Source organism: Pteronotus mesoamericanus, unplaced genomic scaffold (genome assembly GCF_021234165.1).
Source record: "Pteronotus mesoamericanus isolate MK-2021 breed Mesoamerican mustached bat unplaced genomic scaffold, CSHL_Meso_final scaffold_651, whole genome shotgun sequence".
NCBI lineage: Eukaryota > Metazoa > Chordata > Mammalia > Chiroptera > Mormoopidae > Pteronotus > Pteronotus mesoamericanus.
In genome coordinates, this window is record NW_026555325.1 from 30132578 (window position 1) to 30154618 (window position 22041).

General features: G+C 36.9%; 1 protein-coding gene across 2 annotated transcripts in view; it reads left to right on the forward strand.

Annotated features, from left to right (window-relative positions):
* The window catches only part of CERS6 (ceramide synthase 6), a 291055-nt gene that overhangs the window by 235925 nt on the left and 33089 nt on the right, over positions 1-22041 (forward strand). For both annotated transcript variants that reach the window (XM_054562522.1, XM_054562523.1), the window contains exons 7-8: positions 5785-5913; positions 8697-8803. In XM_054562522.1, coding sequence (XP_054418497.1) covers positions 5785-5913; positions 8697-8803 — 236 coding nt within the window. The remainder of the gene's footprint in view (positions 1-5784; positions 5914-8696; positions 8804-22041) is intronic.

Here is a 22041-nt window from a genome sequence, read left to right on the forward strand (position 1 = left end):
GCTAGTAGAGGTATTTACATCGTAGCAGTACATATTTTTAAAGCATTTTGATGGTAACAATAGTAAATGTAAACTGTTTGATCAAGTAATTCCTTGGCACTTAAGTGTTCTTAAAATTTTTGCATGTGACAGTTATTTCTCTAAAGGACCTAAATCTCTATATATTTAGTCCAAAAGGGGAAAAATCTAGTCTATTTAATCTAATCTATATAGTCTAAATTTGCCTCTAAATTCAGTATGAATAAAATTCTATTCATGGGCTGAATTTTAGAGAAGGGATAATTTAACCATACCGGCCAGGACTCCTCCACTTAATTGAACAAACGTTTCCAAAATAAATTACACTTTTTCATTCCTTTCCAAATTTTCCCATAAATATTTACCCTAAAGTGCATAGGCTGTGCATGAGAATAAAAGTGAATTTTGGTTGCAGTTTTTGAGGAACCTTGTTATTTGAAATACCTTTCTTTAAATGGCACATTTAAACCAATTCTCTTCATAATGAGCCAAAATTCAAGGCCACTTAAAAGTGTAATAAATAAATTGTGGGAAATTACAGATACACAAAAGTTTACATTTACATACATTGAGATCTATTTATGTCAGCTGCTGGTAAGAGAAACGTATAATGTTCCTGAAATTAATATTGGACAAATCTAAATCAACTAATTTCTATAAATCACCCTGAATATACTTTCATTTCTGTCACTGTCTCAAGAACTGGATAGTTTTTTAGTCTCTTGTTTTTCTTTTTAAGAGAATGTGTGTATACACACAGAAACACACACGCGCACGCGTGCACATACACACTCTCATGCTGTTAATCAGGACTTTAGCTATCCATGCACAGCCAAAGGTTGAGTCTATTATATTTCCATATTCCCTCAGTGGGAAAAGTATTTAGCTATGATTTTCCAAGCACATGTAAGCTTTGTTGGAAATCCTCCCATCTTCATCTCTGTATTCGTTCTGGAGAGGAGATGGAGCCTGAGCAGCCAGTCTCCCCTGCCCGGTGCTAAGACACGCGCCTTAAGTCCACTTCCTGCACAGCCATACTGCTCCCCAGTGTTCTGGAAGTTTTACCCCAAGTTGCAAAAGCCCAAGAGAAAAGATAGCAAGACTATTTGTTACTCATTTCTAGAAAAAAAGAGCATTTTGCTCTGTTGAAAGTCATATGCATTTCTGTGTATCCGGAAGGCTTAAATAAGAAAACTATTCTTTGAAAAAATAAAAAATAAAGCTAATAGAAATGAGATTTCTATTATTGCTGCAGTTTTCATAAAATGAAATCAGCTTTAAGTTATGCTGCTGTCTCTTTTGTAGAGAGTTTGGAAACCTGTTAAATGAATAACATAGTACAAATTAACTGATTTCTATTCATGAGTCAGATTATAAGTCTATTAATTATATTTATTAATTTTGTTAAATTAAATTCAGAAAGCCAATGCATGCCATTTGTGTCTGAGAGCAAAGAGTCTTTCCCTTGCCTTGCAGTTTAGAAGTGTTTCTTACTCTTTACCATCCATGCCCATCTAAATCAGCCATCACTTCAAACCTTGATCTTCTTAATGCCTTTTTTGAGAAGTTTCACCAGTGGTTTTCTTTACTTGATGCAAATATTATTCCCAAAAGAAACTGCCTAAAATTATTAGTACTTTATCAAAAAAAGTGGGAACTTAAGTTTCTTGTTGTTTGTGCTGATTTTTGTTTTGTTTTTGAGAAATGAGTTCATTTTGCATTTATAAAAACATGTACACAAAGATGAATTTCTGGTGTCTACTGAAAACAGTATTAATTCAAAGACTCTCTGCAGCTTCATTATTGCAAAGGGAGTTTCATCATATTGAACATCAAACACATTCTTATAGAACATGTCCTAATGAGAGATAGTTCCCTCTGGTTAACGTTTTCTTGTGCACAAATTTCCCCTGGAGACCTGAGTTAAGGATGCTCATTCTCATTCTAATAACTGAGGGTGGAGGCCAGATAGTTGGCCTTTTACCTGTACCCAGACATTTCTGATGTGGAAGCTACACAGAACAGACTAAGAAACTCTGTCCTAGGTTTTCTAAATTCCTCTTAGTAATGTAATAAGGAAAAAAAGAGCATTATCTTACCAGCTTCTGAGATTAGTATGGATGGCTCTTCCTTGAATTCTTCCATTTCAGACCTATTCTAGTGGAGTTTGGGTCAAGACCACACCTAATTTTTTATCCGTCTCTGAAAATTAAGATAGAAGAAGCCACTGAAATGAGGGCTGAGATTGGGGTAATTATTAGGTAGGAATCATAGAAGGAGCCCTTGATAAAGCTATGAATACGCCCAAAAACAATATGAAAGGAAGGCAGGAGGTTGGGGACACCACAGAAATAGGTGACCAGGCCAGTCTGTTTTGGACAAGGGCTTTTGGAATCTGTCTTCAGTCTGAAAACCAACAAAAATCCACAGTATGCCTACCTAATTGCTCCTACTAAAAATGCAGTGAAACACTCTCAGCCAGAAATACTAAGGTTCCTGCAGCCGTGTGTGTGTCTACAAACACCCCATCATTTTCAGCGGTTACAGACATGAGGGCGGGAGTTTCCCGCCCTGCACTGATAAAGTCCAAAATCACAATTTGTTTAAAAACTGTTTTTTGGACCAGATTCAGTATCTACTTAAAAGAAAATGTGTCAGGGTGAGATGCAACATAATTATTGCATGGCTTTTATTAAAGGTATTTCATTGTGTATAATGCTTCTCTGAAATAGAAATGTAACACAATTTTCATTATTCATGTTTTTTTCATATTCATACAGATATGACTGTATAATTAAAATTGGTCTTCTGCCATGAGCATAACTCTGAGTCCCTCAGTAATAAACATTTTCTAAGACCCGAGGGTTTATATGCAGAAATCATCTTCACAAAACAAACTGGAAAACAAGGCTCTTGTTTTTGGAGGGTCCTTGCCAAGGGCTTTGTGGTGTTTATTGACATTTAGATCAGATACAAATCAGGAAACTTCATTATAAAATGGTCCTAATCCTCCATAAGTGGATTGATTAAAATATAAATTTTAATCAATTTATATTTATTCATTTTCAAATTAAATAGAGAACTCTTGTTCTCTTTCAATGAATCAAGAGCAACCATTCAGGGCTGAACAATGGAAATGTGGGAAGTATTGTTCTGGGTAGGGGCTCAGCTGGTTAGACTTTAAAATCTGTGTGATAATCATGGGCAAATATAAACTCACTAAACTGTTGAATTAAACACTGTTTTCATTTAATTATGTCCAAGAAATAGTTTAATGTATCAGTTGATAGGGTAGCTCCACTTTAACTGATTCATTGTTTTGAAATAGCTATTGTCTGGTAGGTGATGGAACCTAATAAATTTTGTGTAAGAGCCTGAAGAGAACAATTTCATCTTCCTGTGGGAAACAATATCAGAGCAATTTTTATTGTATGCCTCAGGTATTTGGTATTGTCCAAGTTTAATGTTTTGGGAAAGCTGTAGATACTAACAAAACAGAAACTCAGGAGAAGTAGATAAATCTTGTAAATTGAGTTGATACGTAATCACTCATTAAACTCAGTATGGTCATCATTTCTCTCTGGCAGAGAGCTGAGAACTAGCTGTGAATGTGGTTCTAGAGGAAGGAGCAGGGTGGTACGTTAACAGATGGCAGACGTTTGCAAGACTCAGATCTGCAATTCTGCTACAGGCAGATAGAACTAACTGATGCAAGACAGGTGATTCTTCCGACAATGGTAATTCACCGTCAGTGAAGCACAGCCACGTTAACTGAAAGTAAAGAGACACAGTTGCACTTCATTGAAAAAATTATCTGACCTGATTTAGGAAACTAATGCAACAGCTCTTCAAATAATGCCATTTTGTGCAGTCATTTTGTTATAACAATGAGATGCTACAGGAACGGAATTCTTGTTTATATCAATTAGCCTGCGGTAAAATTGGTTTTGTTGTTCGCTTAAGTCACAGAACCTATCAATAAACTTAAGTAAGGGCTTACTGTACTAGTAATAAGTCAATATGTATGGTTATCAGTAAATGTTTGGCACTTTCCAAGGCAGAAAAGTAATCTCTGGACATATTCACCAAAGTGTATATGGAACCCAAACATTGTGGGTTTTTCTTTAAACATGCACAGTTAACTTTATTTCATTATTTTCATTTAGAACCTGACATTATCAGACATTATCAAACACAGAGACATTTTTAAGAGTTCTGTATCACGGGAATTTAAACCTAAAAATATTCATAGCTTCATAGGTTCAAGGTCTATAAATTGAAATCGAATAATTGGAAATGTTTTCAATATGGGAATTCTACGATCGAATACTGTATTTTGCTGTGTATAATGTGCAGCCATGTTTTTGTGCACATTATATGTGGGATTATTGTACCCATTATTATACCCATGGCATGTAATCATTATGCCCATGCATAAGGCACATCCTTATTTTTCCCTCAAAAATTTGGGCAAAAAAGTGTGTATTATATACACTGCAAAATATGGTAAATAGCAAAAGGACCTCATAGGAACAATATTTTATTCCTTGTGGATTTTCATTTTACTTTCAGGATCTAAACAAAGACCATTGTTTAAATGTTTTAAAACCATTTAAAAGTTGTTGAAGTTGACTGTACAAACTTCAAACTGTGTGACATCAACAACTCCTGAAAAGAGGGTGTGTGTACACACACTTTCTCTCCTTCTCTTTCTCTCTCAGTTTCATAATATGCTTTCCATTTTGGCTAATTCTTTTTTTGGTCTTTATATGAATGTATAGTGCTTCAAGGAGATCACCATTAAAGCCAATCCTGGCATTTAAGTCCCTGAGAAGTTCAAGTTTATTCTGAGAGAAATATAGATTAAATAAGAGTAAAAATACCAGTAAAAGAGAGACTGTATTTCTTTTTAAAAATTTTTATTGAATTTATAGGAGTGACATTGGTTAATAAAACTATATAGGTTTCCGGTGTACGGTTCTATAACACATCATCTGTATATTGTATTGTGTGTTCACCACCCCAAGTCAGGTCTCCTTCCATCCCCATTTATCCCCCCTTTAGCCTCTTTTAGAGAGACTGTACTTCTAAGCAACAGAAATTCCGTATCACAAGAAATTATAAACCAGATGGTCAGGAGATAAATCGGTATCTGAAAAAGATAATGTTTTCATGTGGGCCAAGAAATAGCTCCCTTGAAGTTAACCAAAATAAAGATAGCCAATATTCCAGTATTTTTGCTAAATTTTTAATGAGTATAGACAGATACAGGTTAAAATTCAGAACTTGTTTGTGTAGGATTCATCAGAAAAGCTAATATATTACGATTCTTGCTTTAATATCCCACTGAGCATATTCCAGGAGAAGGACACAGAAGTAGTCAGAGAAGTGGTCCATTTGGACCCGCACTGTTTACCCAACAGATTTTCCCAAAGTATATACTAATTCAAGTAGTTTCTTCCTTTTCTTAAAACCCTACACTAATTTCTCCCATAGTGTCAAATTCCTTGGGTTGGTACAAAACACCCTTTATGATCTGGCCTTATTCCTGGCTTTTATTACATTCTCCATAATTACCGGTCTCCTGTGTGCCTCTCCCACTATATGGTGATCTTGCAGAGGGTAGGGACTGTATCTTACTCACTCTAGTATCCCCAGTGTTAGGCCCACAGAGAGCTTCAGAAAGTATTGGTTGAGTGGTTGAATAGATAAATGGAAATGCTGTGATACTGCTAAGCCCTAACATGGCTGTTTTCCCTCCCCAAGGACTTTGGCATTATGTTCCTGCATCACCTGGTGTCTATTTTCTTGATTACATTTTCATATGTCAACAATATGGCTCGAGTAGGAACCCTGGTTCTCTGTCTTCATGATTCAGCCGATGCTTTTCTGGAGGTAAAAGTTTTTTTCATCTTTAAGAGTACAAAATCTAAAATTGAGGAAGTCCCAAAAATCATTGCTTCTTCTGTGTTATGCTACATGGTGCTGGGGACAATAGTATTTGCCTGCTTTGAAACTGCAGAGTATTTCTTGGTAGGTAAAATTGGTGAAAGTGAGATTTTAAATTAATATATACATTTTTGTATAAAAAATGTTCATCCAGCAACCACACATTGATGTTTCCCTCTCTTGTTCCCTCCTTTCCCTTCTCTCTAAAAATAAATTTATAAAATCTTTTTAAAAATGTTCATCATGTTAGCATTCATAATTAATAAAATAATGAACACCTTTATATTCCACATTTAACAAATGAATGCTTTACAGTAGGAAAAGTATTATTTGAATATGTTTTATTTCTGGTGTTATGAGTTTCACACTGATTTATCCAAAAAGTGTATATAATTCAGTTCAGTTATTAATGGGAGTTATACATGCTGATGAAATCAGTTAGTAGTCATAGTGTTATTGCCAGTATACATATTATCTAGATTTGTACAGTGAAAAATGTATTCAAATTACAAATTATATATAAAAGTTGTTTTCTATGCATATAAATAAAAATGTATCTGAGAATACATTGGCTACACTTTGGTTAACTTTCCACTCCATTATCACTTAGAATTATTAAAGTAGCAAAAAAAGATTCTTCTAGTGTATTTCAAAAGATAAGATTCCCAGCAAAATTTTGATGTAGTATTTACTTTTAATTGCACACTCAGTGATGTTATATAATTAAATAAAAGTTTACTTCACTTTAAACTGGGAAATGTATGTAACTGGTAAAAAAAAAAAACTTACCAAAGTAAAAATTCCATGCAGAAGTGTATTCTGATTTTTGATTCCTGTTGGCCCACAGTCTGCCCCTTTGAAGCATTTACTGTCATTGTGGATATAGAATAAAAGTGCCCTCAAATAATGATCTGTTATCGCAATAAAAGCAAAATTTTCCTCTACCGTGAAACTGAATCTACTATAAAGGCAGTTAGTCAAGGTTTGATGTACTTATAGCATTCTTTTAAAAAAAAAAGAAACTGGGTCTCTCTAAGTTTATGAAACAGAAAAAAAATAGTCCTAATGGGCTAGGTTATGTCAGATAATAGTTTGGCACTATGATTTTTTAAGTGCTTCAAGCTAGGCTCTATTCCACTTTTTTTTAAAGGAGAAATATAATTAGTATAAGGGCAATATCCTGAAAATCAGTTACCATTTGGTTAAATCTTAAGTATGCTTGGAAGCAGAAATTTATACAGCACTCTACAGTTTTGAAATCAGTCCTGTACAATCTGCCAACTTCAATCTCTGTGAAAACAGCTGGCATGATGCCTGACAGAGCAGCAATTCTGAAAACGTTGGTTGAATCATCACGTATCACCTCAATCTAGAAAAGAAAAATAATCCAGAAATTCCAGCCTTGTAGTTAAAAGCAAATGTTCTTCATTATCTGGATCCTCTTTGATATTATAAAATATTGCCTGAGAATATCCAAGTAATGAGATATGTTGACTGTCAACTCTTTGAAGTGGGAGCTATGGCCTAGACATTTCAAAAAAATTGATGTTTAATGCTTTTTTATTGAATACTGGTGAATGAATATAAAAAAACTACATGGCTACCTAGCCAGAAGGAGACAGAAGATGCTTTTTCTCAATATAATTGGTGGTGTCATACCTAAAGTATTCATGAAATTAAAAACTTCCACTCAGCTAATTGATATTTCCCCTTAGGAATATAGTTCTCTCATAGCTTCATATTTTACTTAAAGCTATTAAATTATAACTTCTGTGGACACAGTATACAATCTTCTCAAGTTGGACTCAGCCAATTCAACTTTCCATTAAGTGAAAAATAATGTTATTAATTCAGAAGAAATCTTCAATTTATAACCCTGTGGGAAAGGGGCTTGTAAGTTCTTGGTGAAAATGTAAAAAAGAGGTGACCAGTCACAATGTTGTTTCCAGTGTTACCTGTTTTTACTTAGAATCATCCGTAAATAGAGGGTAGAGAAAGGGATGTGATTTCTTCCCTAGACTAATTCATAGTATAAAAAGTAGTCACTTAAATCAGTACCAGAAATATTAGAGTATTTCTTACATACTCTTGCAAAATTAGTGACTTTCATCTAGAAAGTGAGCCATTAATGTAACATTGAAAATTATACCTAAATGGATTCATTGAAAAAACATGATCTTGAAAGTCTTCATTTCTAAATTTATGCAAAAAAGGCAAGAAACCGTCTCCCCAGAATACTCATTATGCCTGTTTAAAGAAAACCTGTAATTCTAAGTAGAAAGGAGAAAAAAATACAGAAAGGCTTCATATATTTTATATAAATTTTGTTGTCTTAGTGTTTAGAACTCATTAAAGGTTTAAAGGATTATATAACATGTTCTGTTTTGACCTGTTTTGCCAAGTTCCTGTTCTGTTCTGTTTGGCTTGCTAATATCATCTATAATGCAAGAATTTTCTTATTTTTCTGTTTTCCTGAAATCAACCATATAATTGAATTTTTCAGGTTGCTGAATATTTTATTAAATCTGTGACAGTCAGTAGTTCTACTTATGGCTAATGCTCCATTTCACTGGACTTATGAGTAATTTATAAATACTGATGCATGGCATTTCAAAGTAGCAGGCAGTTTTATGCATCTGATAAGTCATAACTGATAGAGACTCATGCATATTCAAAGAAGTTTTTATCAGTTCAACTAAATTAATATGTCATATTCCTTTCTTTCATAGGCTGCCAAAATGGCAAATTATGCCAAGTTTCAGAAAATTTGTGATCTCCTGTTTGTTATGTTTGCCATGGTTTTTGTCACCACACGACTGGGTATATTTCCTCTCTGGTGAGTATGCCGGTCTTCTCTCCAGTAGAGCCTCCCCTTCCAGACAGGCTTTATGAATCATTTTCCTTTTGCATTTTACTCCATACTTAGTAAGTGGTTTAAAGAAAGTGAGGGGATCCTATTGCAATAACTGTGTATGGTGTCAGAAGAGGTGCTAGGCGTCCTGGGGTGATCACCCCGTAAGCTATATAAATGTTTAGTCACTATGTTGTACACCTGAAACTAACATAATATTGTATGTCAACTGCAATGGAAAAAATTATTTAATTAATAAATAAATTATATTATTTTGGCAGGGTGGGGGGGGACGAAGGAAGGGATTCAAGAAGCAGCTTGGTTTCTTCTTCCAGAAGAGGGTCACATTCTTTACTACTATTTTTAGTTACAAAAGGTGTGGCTATGTAGGTTCTGATGCCATAGAAAGCTGTCTTCCATTTTTGGGTCCAAAAACCCAAAAGGGAATATGATTAAAAAACCTTAACCATGAAAGTTGGAATTAATAGAGAAAGTAAGGCATTGAACCAGTTATCTACCAGAGATGCTCCTGTACCAGGGGTTCACAAAGGGTCATCCCCAGATGGGCAGCAACAGCATCACAAGAAATGCAACTTCTTGGGCCTCAACCCAGACTGACTGAATCACAGGCTCGGGAGATGGGGCCTGGCAACCTGTGTTTACAAAGCCTTTCTGCTGATCCTGCTCCCCGTTGAAGTTTGAGAACCACTCTCCTATATAATTCTTCTCCTCAGCTGTATTTATAGCTAAAGCAGAGGAAGGAATAACCTAAAATGAATCCCTAAAACGCTCTTTGGCCCCTTTATGTCTCACTGTGTTTGTTTTGTTGAGAGCTAAGAAAACAAAATGACAGATTTTGATGGAATTTGATCATCCTTTCCATAGAGAATAGGTCCACTGTCATTAATCATTCTTTGGAAGGCTATTGAACAGGGAAAAAAATGAGCCCTCCACATCACTTAAAGTCTACCATTGATGACAGAATATTTTTTCCATTTTGAGAAATTGATTTGAATGGAAAATTAAAGCAGTGGAAATGGGAGACAGCCAAGAAATGAAGAGATGCAGTAATACCTTGCTTTTTAGCCCCAAGAGAAAAATAAAGTTGGGGCTTTTAAGTGAGTAACATCTGTCACTGGGGTTCCATACACAGGTTAAACACACACACACACACACACACGCACACACACATGCACGCACGCACATTCACAGCTTCTCCTTGAGGCTTGCAGCCCTTTAGGTCATACTTATTATGAGAGTCATTTCCAAGCAGCAGCACTGTTTGTCAGCCAACAGGCATTTATAAAACCTCATTACAGTTGTATATGGTTGTAAGCAGGAAACACACTGAAGTAATTTTAAATATAATGTGTCTGTAATTATTTCGGGATTGGAGCATCTTTCAAGATTATTAGCAGAACTAGGGATAAGAATTTAAGTAAAAGAAATTCAAACAAAGTCCAGGAACTATTTCTCAAAAGAATATTAGGTAGCATTTCCTACTTCATATTTCTGAGAACCCAAATTTTAAAGAAATAAACTTCACTCTCAAGTACTTTGATTTATTTGTTTTAAGGGTAGAATTAAAACTGAGATATACCTCTTCTCCTTCCCAGTAGTTAATGTATAAAAAAAACTTCAGGTTTAGACATTAATGAGTAACCTAGAACATAGATCCCAAAATATATTATGTAATGCTACTAATCAAACACCTCATGAGTATGTTCAGTAATGATGGCATAAAGTAGCTCCTTAGAAAGGTCCTAATAATCAAATGCAAAACCAGAGCTTATATTACAATGCTTAGGGCTTCTGCTTCCCTGCCCCTCAGTGCAGCCAAGTTTTTCAAAAGGCAGCTTGAGAAGAGAAATATTTTATTGTTTATAATGCAAGAAATAATTTATATACCTGCCACCTTTATAATTGTGCTCCCTGGGAATAAGATTCTTTCCAGATGTGTCTGTAAATCATGTTAGTGCCTGGATGACCTTTGTTTTGACCCTGTTTCAATTACTAGAGTGTAATGGGCATTGTTAGCATTTAAAATTGTGATGCGAACAACAACAACAAGCAGTATTTCAGATATTTTCATTAACACTGTGAAATTATTCAAAAGTTCCTTTTCAATTGGGGAATCTTAGAATTGGGAGGGACTTTACGGGTTACTGGCTCCACATTCTTCTTCCACTCCCTCTTCTCTGGCTGGGAACTTTTCTTGTCAATTTCCCAATCAGAGAAGTATTGTTTTAGAAGTCAAGGGAGAAGTAGTTTCTTATCATGAAACAGAAACCTGGGTCCTTAAAACTTCTAAGCTAGAGGTTCTAACCCTACTTTAGAACCCCTTAAAATTGTATGAAAAACATCTGTGTGGGTGTCATATTTTTTTTTCCTGGAGGTGGAGGGCCCATGGCTTTACCAGATTCTCAAAGAGATCTGTGACCCCTACCCTCCTTAAAAATGTGCCTTTTGGAAAACAGACTAAGTATACACTGCCACTTCTAATTGAAAACTCTTAAGAATGTGAAGATTTCTCGTTTATCATTTGTAAGCTTTCCCTTCATCTGAAGCATCTTTAATCCCTTCATTTACTCCTGCTTGTCGTTCTCCTTTGTTTCTCAGCATTCCTCTCTCATCATGTTCCAACTGTGGACTGGCTGGTACAAAATAGAGGAGAACTGAAAACAGGCTTGATTTAGCCTGCATTTCTCCTGATGCAGCTTGCCGCTGCATTGGCTTTCAGCGGCTTTCCCTCTGTGCTGGCCATGACTCCGTAAACATCTGAGCTGCCGCCAGGCTAGGTCTTCTTCATCCTAAATTTACTTCGTTGTTGGGTATTTTTATTTCTAATTATGACTTGTTTGTATATTTTATTATATAAACGACATTTATTCCTGCTAGTTTTCATCCTGCTGTTTTCAGATACTCTATTTGTATAGCCCCGAACATTACAGTCTTCTGCTCTGCATCCAGCGCTGTAATTCCTTCCACCTTTATGCTACTTGCATGTATTCCTTTCATGTTCCCCTCAACCCAATGAGGGAAAAGTTGCCCCACAGGAAGCCCTAATACATGACTGAAGAATTTCCTTAAGCTGACCTCAGTTTCTCACCCGCCAGGCTTTATTTATGATTTCTTTATTTATTAGAGCCTTGAAACCGCTGATATCATGCCCAGTGTTTCTTCACATTTTTAATGTGTAATAAAGGACTTACGAAAGGTCAAAGATCTTATGAAAGTCGAGATTTACTCCGTGTTTAAGACATCCTCTGCACATGTAGAGGCAGGGTGACAAAGGAGTATGAGTCGCATCTCGCATGACGATTTTAGGAGGCCTCTGTTGGCTCCCCGTGTTTTAAGTCTACGTATGCACCCCCATTGTTTGACTATCCATCCACAACACTGAGCCTGCCAGTCTGAAGCTTCTGGTCTTCGCCTTTTCCACATTGTGTAGCTGTGGACTGTTAACCTTCCAATAAACTACCATTTTTAACGTACTTAGTGAATTTATTGGGCATTCACTGCGTACCCAGTATTGGGCTGGGTGCTGAAAGTTCAGTTAGACAACAGGGCGTTTCTCTGAACACTTGCAGCTACGTCCCTCCAGGTGCCTCCGGTATTCCAGTTTACAATTTGAGGACCTAGAGGTTATTAGGTTTTTTGTGGCCATTTATTGGAGATAAATAATATAAATGGATCATCAATATTAAGTCATTTGGTTGCGGTATACGAAGGAGTTCTGTCATCTGATAAAGCGCCCCTAGGTAGGGAATATGTGTGTGACATAGTCACTGGGTGCTGGAGGGAAGGCGCCGGAGGTCGACTGGACTTCAGTTCTAACAAGCATTTCATCTCACTTCTTCAAATACTTGTGCTTCTGCTGCAAGAAGACAAACTTATTCCCTGTGCCCTCTACTTTTAGTTTTCAATCCATTCACTTTGGAATCACCAGCAATACCTTCCATGTTTCTCCTGCCTCTATGTGTTCCCATGTGAGTCATCAGAATTTTTATTATTTGTGGTTTTAATAATACTTGGCTCATTCTCTGTTGTGTCTTTGGTCCGTTTAGGTTTTTGCCTCACAAAGACAGCACATGAGTGGCCTTTTCAGAACTGTGTGCTGCACAGACTTCCCTTTGGGTTACAGGGACAGAGTTCTAGAACAGCAGCGTCCGATAAAAATACAATTCAGGCTTCATCGTAATATTAAATTTTCTAGCAGCCACATTAAAAAACAGTAATTAAAATGTGACATTCTTTTCAATGTTTTATGTAACTCAGTATATTCAAAATAATATTTTAACATGTAATTCATATTGAAGATTGAGATACTTGTATTCTTTTATTAGATACTAAATCTTAAAAATTGGGTATGTGTTTCACATTACTGCATCTATTCAAAGGTCTGCCCTTACAGTGTAGTTTAGCCCTTACATTGTAGTTGGACAGTCAGTGATTTGATCCTTTTTGACAGTAAGCCTGTCCCATCGTTGTAAACTGTTGCCATTTTCATTGATCTGCAGCCATCCTTCGTCAACTCCACCTGTGTGTAAGCTCTGCAGTTCCTAACTGCCCATGTTTTATGAAACTGTGGTTTCAATTGGCATAGAGAAGATTGTGCTCAGTCTCATTATAGCATCTGTCACAATGCCTTGCTCACAATGGCTACTCAATAATATTTGTAGTGTGAATTAGGTACTCTTTATTCTAAATGGTCTCACATCTGTCTTCTTAGTTGAGCTCCTTAGATCACTGTGAAGTGAATAGGTGCAGTTTCTCCCTTATTTAACAGAAAACCGATTCATTTAGCCAGTGATTTACCTAGTCTCTCTGGACTCTGGTCTCCTGACATCGGTTCAATTCAGCAAGTACTTACCAAGTTCCAGTTGTTCTTCCTTCTTTATCTTCTTTAAGAGGTAAGCCGTAAAGCTATTGATGAATTTTTTTTTGGTAGTTGTAACATAAAAAAGAGTCATTTTAAAATAATTGTTCTTATCATTCTGCCCCAGCCAAAACCCTATATTGTAAGCACCATCTCTTGGCCATACATTAGAATCTGGTGACAAAAAAAAAAAAAAAAGACATCCACAATGATCTTGAAAGTGAAGTAGATGGTACAGTCAATAGAAAGAGTGCTTTCTTTGAGTCATCGTTCTCCTGCTCACTGTGTCTAAAGACCAGGTATATAATTTCTCTGCCTCTATGTCCTCATCAGAAAAATAAGAATAATAGCAGTTGTTCCACATACCTTACCAGGAATGTTAAGGATCAAGTGAAATATTGTTCGTAGCAGTGATCCATAACTATAAAGTACTTTATAAATATTAAGCATTTTAAAAATAAATTGTTAAAGACGGAAATTTCCATTGTGGCCCTGTGGTCATAAAGTTTTATTACATTTTATAACCTCCAATTACTTTAGATTAGTAAATGATACCTGCAGGTATTTGGAAATAAAATTTCAAATTCTTTCTCCCACTACGAGACTCAAAAAATCTTGTCTTAGTCATTTCTATTCTCTGTACTCAGTAAGCATGCATAGGGTTGCCTTATTCCCTCAAATCCTAAGTGACCGTACCTATCCTGAGCCACCACAAATAACCAGTACTATTCAGAGAATCTCACAGCATTTTATAAAATGCAAGTACATGTCAGGCTAGTTCTTTTCTATAACTCAGATTCGCAGGGCATTACCCAGCCAGTAATGGGCGTCCACAGTTGCCAGAACCTCTTCCTATGGCCCAAGGAATGACTTTTCACATCCCCATTCGTGTCCCATGGAAGGCCAGCCCCTGGACTACAGGGAAATTAGTCAAATACGTACCTCAAATGGTCTGTTGCCATTCAGACAGAAGCACGTGACTTCTCAGAATGTTTCTGTTGATCTCTATCCAGCAAAAGAGGTGATTTGCTGATTTGTACTCTCGGAAAATCTCTGCAATTCAAAAGAGAAAAGACATTACAAAGGGATCTAACTCATTCTTTTACCATTTTCCATAATAAGATTTGAAACTCATCCAGATGCATATGGGAATATCATCTTCTTTTCTGATTATGTTTCAAAACACACTTTACCACAATACTGTGGCTATTAACTATATACTTTTTGAATATCTAATAAGCTTAGTCTCAGAGTTCACAAATTTGGAGAAGGTAGATTTTTTTCCCTCTCTCTCTAGAATCCCTTGATGGATTTTCTCTGAAATTTTCCTTGGCACTGGTTTATGTTAAACATATTTGAAAGATATACTAGAAAACCTGAAGTCTTTGGCTGTTAGGAACTTGGGCATGTTTTTTAATAGTACATATATTAGTATCAGTAAATACCTTTTTTAAGGTGGAGTAGAATGGGTAAAAACAATGTCTCTTGAAATGTATTATCTGTTCATATGAACATAATGATTTTAATATAATTCCAAGATTGAAGGGCTAGACCAAGGCTAAACTATGGCCTATAGGACAAATCAACTCACTGCCTGTTTTCATAAATAAAGTTTAATTGGAATACATTCTTGCCCATCTGTTATATATTGTTTTTGGCTGCTTCTGCTACAATGGCTTGAATAGTTGGGACAGAATGTATAGCCCACTGATCCTAAAATATTTACCAGCTGGGTCTTTATAGAAGTTTGTCAGCTCCTGGGCTAGGGTATTAAAAATTAGTCTGATGAGTAGGCAATGGAGTAATGTATTAAACACACTCAGTCTTTGGATGTTCTCTGGAAGTATTGTCTACCTTAGGCAAAAAACACACCACTGTTCTTAACATTGTCTGTGGGGGTGCAAGGGGGCAGGCTGTGTGCTCCAGGGGGCTTTTTCTTTTTGTGACTTGAGTCAACAAAAAAAAGTTCAGTGTGCTATTAACGCTCTGTACACAGAATTAATGTCTTAAGTGACCTTTCTCTCCCTCCCAGTCACTGCAGAGAATCCCTTGCTGGGGAAAGAAAAAAATGAAAAGATTGTTTTCTCAAAGTATTATAAAAATTTCAAAACGGCCCTATCATCTGTTTCAAAAATATTTAGTATTGTAATAAAGTCTAATGCCAAGGTCAGAGATTTGAAAATTGTATATTTAATCAAGGTTCTCACTTATTTGAAAGTGAGGCTTTGTGTAAAACGCCATAACAGATGAAGAACCCACACCAGCCCCTTTCCATTTGCTCACACTCTGTGAAGGGCAGCTGCATACGAGGCTAGTCCTCCCCTCCAGCTCTTCCCCTCTCCTCCCTGACTGTGCTCCCTGAGTTTCTCCTGTTCAGTTTGCCTCTCTGTCCACATGAAACCCCTTTTCAACAGCCCCGAGCTCAGTCTGGGCCCAGCTTCTGCCTTCCCATTGCCTGCTTCCCAGTCTGGACCAGTCCCTGAGCCATCCCAGAAACCCTCCCTGCAGAATCCCAGTGTGCAGCGCTCCATGGCACTGTAGATGGAGGCCACCCTGGCCGTGTCCTTTCATTCTCAGCAGCTCATCCATGCCTCTGACTTCCACCTCTAGGATGGCAGTGTAGCCAAAAAGACAACCACAGCATCACCAGCCACCGTGGAGTCACCTGAGTCCTTGGGGGAATATAGCTTATCATGTATCATTATTCAATCTTTTGTGTCTTTAGGACACTTTGCAAATTACTCATAGGTAAGGGGCCAATCAGTCTTTACAGATCTCTTCAGTGCACTTCGCAGTGAGCCTGCAGCGGGCCAGGCCAGGGGTGAGTGAGGGACGCAGATACTGAGTTGGTCACGAGCCCAGGAGCATCCATCGGTGTGTCTGAAAATATTTGTTATGTGAATGAATGAAATTTTAGAACCCCCCATGCATTTGGACAGTCACGACTGAAACTTTGCAGCCCACATGTGTCTTATGATACAAAATAGGCCAGTCAAAGAAGACAAAGATGACAGTGACTCAGTAGCTTTCAAAAGCGGGAACATTTCAGCCACTGAATCATTTTGCTCAGAATTTATAGACACAGAATTGTGCAATTATTTCATAAACACTGCTTTTGTCCTCAGCAGATAATAAAACAGAAATGCTTAATTAGAAATGCAGGAGGTGAATAGCTGTATAAAGAAAATCATAAAACAAGTGGATGTGCTGAACATGCAAATTGTGACCAGAGTCCAAGGGTGTGGGAAGCACGCGTGACACGGTGGCCCCTGACTAGTGAGGTCCAAAGAGAGGAAGTTGTTGAGCTGTCCCATGACAGCGTAGGAAGAGAGCACTTGTCCAAGAGAAGGAGAAGTAAAAAGAAAAAGAAATAGAGCACTTTTCTTCCATCCATGGGATGACCCAAGGAAGTGAGCAAGAGAACACCATCCCAACCTAGTAATTTCTAATGATGACTGAGGGCCCTGGACAGTTCGTTGTTCCCAGCCACCATCAGGGACTTCTCACCTGGCTTACATCAGCGTCAGGTTAGGTACCAACATCAAGTTCATAGCAAACCCTGTATCTGTCAGAGCAACTTTCCTGATCCAATGGTGCCATCTTAAATCCTTTTTTTAATGGACTGCATATAAACCCACACCTAATTTTCACCAACACTGGTGTCTTAGACTCCTCTGTATTCCATACAGTCCCAACTTGTGCCTTAAGTGGACTTGTCAGAAAATAATATGTAATTTGATTTGTTTGTTGTTAATACATGGTATTGTGATCTTTGAGTTATATATTTAGTGCATATGAAGATGCAGTGTAAAGCATTCATTGAAATAGTAATCAAAACTTGTTTGAAGAAATGGTTCTGAATACATTCTTCTGTGGCATATAGCAATGGCCGGACTGAAACAATTTCAAATGGTTTTAAATTCTGAGAGATAAAAAAGTGCTATTTTGGTTACATAACATTTTTAGGTTGTCTTTTTAACTGAAATGTAAATAGAGTAAAATGCACTTAATGAAATGGAATAGTCTATTAACTCTAATTTTACTGCCCCATTGTATATGCTAATCAAATAAGGAAATATTTGGGATTATTTCCAAAAATAGCCTCCAGAGAGTGCCCTGGGTCACCTGGTTCCAATCTAGTCTCCTGTGTTCTCAGCTGCTGTGTTCTGCGATCATAGCTGACGATAAGGATGTGAACTTGAAGCAGTACAAGATTATGAACCATCAAATAATGGTAGAATATTTTTCAGTGACTTTTTTTATGCTTTTTGACTAATAATAAGTGAACAAAACAAAGTAAGGAAAATTTTCTGGTTATCATTATGTTAACCAGGGTACTTCCACTAATAAAGATTTTATCCAAAAATTGTTTTTGTTCTTATCCCATGGACATATATATGAATGTCTTATCTCTTGTCTGCTACTGAAGGGCAAAGACCTTGATAAAGCAATGAATATTTTAAGTTGATTAACTAAAGTACCATATGAGCACACCTCGTTCAGTCAATTCGGGAGTTAATGGGAAACACTGAAGAAATTTTTCTTTGTGTACAAGTCTCTTAAATCATCTCCCTTTCCCAGAATACTACATTATGTTAGAAGCACAATTTGCAAAGTCAGCAATTTATTTAAAAGGGTCAAAACCCTTTCCTACACATTAAGTCTACAATATCTTCCAGAGATAAGCCAGGTGCCTCACAAAGTAGGTTAAAGCTGCCGAGAGGAGATACAGAAGAAAGGGCTTGAATGTCTCTCTCAGCAGTGAATTATTCATGGAGCTAGTGCCCCTCTCCTTTTCCTAGATATATAACAGCATTAATATCAAATTGTGCCCCTCCATCCCAGTCAAAAATTTAATTAGATGTTTGAATCCCCTACTCTTAGTAACAATCATATGGCATTTTCCTGAAGCACTGTTCTGGTGCTATTGTTTGATAACTTTTCATTTCCTTGTCACCTGTCTCCACTCATGGGCTTGGGGCCATGTCTCTTCCCTTCAGACCCAGCACAGTGACAATACTGGGTGCACCGTGAGTTTGCTGATTTATCTGGTAGTGCATTTCTATGATGCATTCTAGCTCTGAATTTGGAATTCACTTTCGTAAAGCCATTCTCCCCAGGCAGGTAGTTTGTTTACTTATTGCAGTATGATAGAATATCATCCTTTTTATTTTCTCTCACCCTAAACCAGGGAGAAATACTCTGAATGCCAGAGTAATGTATTTAAATTCCCTCTTCTCTTAAGCCACATATTCTAACTAAGTCCCTTACCATGATTTGCCCACCCCAACATGCTGTCCTTTAAAGCTAGTGTTTGGAACAAGCTCTCTTTCGGGCAGAGTGTAGGGGGCCAGTCTTTGGGTGGCCCATACTGGATATACTGACTTACGACTTTGTGACTATTTTTTTTAAGCTTGATTTCTACCCATTCTTCAAAGATTTGTGGAGGGTGCTGAAAGCTTACTGTATTCTGAAAATAACTGCATGAACAACTAGGATCATAATTTATTTTTATCTTCTGGACGATTTTCTTTCAAAGAGGTGAAATAAAGTGGTGTTTTATTGTGTGTACATTAGATAAATAAAGATAGATGGATACATATTATATACTTTTTTATTGTTGATTTTATTTTATTTTAATCCTCACCCAGAAGATATATCCATTGATTTTAGAGAAAGAGGAAGGGAGGGAGGGAGAGAAAAAGAGAGAAACATTGATATGAGAAAGAAACAGCAATTGGTAGCCTCCCATACATGCCATGACTAGGGACTCGAATGGGCAGCCTAGATGTGTGCCCTGACTGGGAGTCGAACGTGCAGCCTTTTGGTGTATGGAACAGTGCTCCAACCAGCTGAGTCACCAGGCCAGGGCTATACATGTATTTTATATATTTACCATATATAAGCATATATCTCATTTATCTATATCAAAATAACTTTCTATATAAATATATATTATTTATTATATATAAATATCTATATCTTAAGTATATATTATTGATATTTATATATTTTATTTATGTATATCATTAGTGAAACTTTTGCTTACTCTTATCAACATCAAATAAATACCACACCAGCTGCCTCCATGAGTTCATGGGGCTTTCCTTTTTAGTCATTAGAAAGCGGTGAGATATTGATTGCTGCCTGCTGCAAAAGGAATAAAAGGAATAAAATTGAATGATGTACTTTCCACATAAATTGGCCTTATTGGCTTCGAGATCTCAGATAAGGCAATTCCCTTGCATTTACATGAAAATCTAACAGTTTTAATAAAACTGTATTTTGCTGACACTATTTGTACCCAGAGGGTCTCTGCACTACAACAGGTCTCAAGCGTGTGCACCATCATTTCTCACTGTGCTCAGGGTTTCCTTCCCTGGGACAGTGTCTTAAGAACCTTGAAAAATAGCCAGTAGATTTCCATACCACTTGAGAACAGACCCAGACTGTTTTCCCCTGAGCAAAGAGGGAAGAGAGGTTAGTTTCTTTTTTTCAAATTAACGCCATGTCCACATTCGGGTGTGCAGTGACGTCTTGTTGCTCCTTGTTTCTACATCTGAGAAATCCTTGGCAGTAAAAATGATGCACTGTCCTTTCAGAGAAAGGAGAAAAAATGTTTGGCAGCAAGGAATGTTAGTTACTAGAGTTGTCTTGTACCTACCTGAGTATCTAATGATTGAATAACAATATATAAAGTTATTTTGTCTAAGGTATAAACAACTCACCTCCAGCACAGGAGGAAGACTAAGTACATTTATATTGAATTCTTCTATCAATAACAAAAGACTTTGATAATTTGGAAAATAAATGGAAACAGGGTGATAGTGAAGTGGTAGGTAGAGGGTGAGAGGGATCTCACTCAGGACTCTGGATTGAAACAAACACATGTATGTGATAATCATCTTGTCTCGTGACTAAAATAGCTTGTCCTCAGGAAAGATTCTCAGGCCTTCTCTTTGAACCAATGAGAAAAACAAAAAACCAGAATGAAATTATTGACAATAATTTACATACTTTAACTGATGTCCAGAAAAAAGAAGGAGTCTACAATATCAAATACTGCAAGAGAGGTCAAGATAAATGAGCCACTGGTCATGTAAAATTGTGCATGAACCCTTCTTCACTTATAAAATGAGAGAATTGAAGTAAATATCAAAGATATCTTCTAGATCTAAAATTTCTTGATTCTATGATTTTATAATTACAAGTGTGTAGGTGACCTGCCAATGAGAAATTTTTGTAGAGAATCCCTGAAGGAGATTCTGAGGGGGGCATGAACAGTGAGTGGTGGACGGGAAGACAGTGGACACAGATGACTTGTTTAAAAAATTTGCAGTGTATAAAAGGAAAGAAACAAGATGATCGGTAGATTGATTACAGTATTTTTAATTTTTTTATTGTTATTCAATTACAGTTGTCCACATTTTCCCCCCATTACTCTCCCCTGCCCTACCCACCCCCCATCTCCCACATTCAGTCCTCCCCCTACCCCATTGTCTTTGTCCTTGGGTCCTTTATACATGTTCCTTGACTTGACCATTCCCCTTCTTTCCCCTATTATCCCCCTCCCCCCTCTTCTCTTGTTACTATCAGTTTGTTCTTTATTCCAATGTCTCTGGTTCTATTTTGCTCACTTGTTTGTTTTGTTGATCATATGGTATTTGTCTTTCACCACCTGTCTTACTTCACTTAGCGTAATACTCTCCAGTTCCATCTGTGCCATTGTGAAGGATAGGAGTTCCTTCTTTCTTTCTGCTGCATACTATTCCATTGTGCGAATGTACCATAGTTTTTTGATCCACTCATTAACTGATGGGCACTAAGGCTGTTTTCAGCACTTGGCTACTGTAAATAGCACTGCTATGAACATTGGAGTGCATAAGTTCTTTTGAATTGGTGTTTCAGGATTCTTAGAGTATAATCCCAGCCGTGGAATTGCTGAGTCAAAAGGCAGTTACATTTTTAGTTTTCTGAGTAAATTCCATACTGTTTTCCACAGTGGCTGCACCAGTTCACATTCCTACCAACAGTGTATAGGGTTCCCTATTCTCCACAACCTCACCAACACTTGTTGTTTGTTGATGTTTATGATGTCCATTCTGACTGGTGTGAAGTGGTATCTCATTGTGGTTTTAATTTGCATCTCTCTGATGCCTGGTGATGCTGAGCATCCTTTCATATGTCTGTGGGCCATGCGTATGTCCTCCTTGGAGAAGTGGCTGTTCAGGTCATTTGCCAATTTTTTAATTGGATTGTTTGTCTTCCTGGTGTGGAGTCATGTTAGTTCTTTATATATTTTGGAGATCAAACCCTTGTCTGAGGTATCACTGGCAAATATATT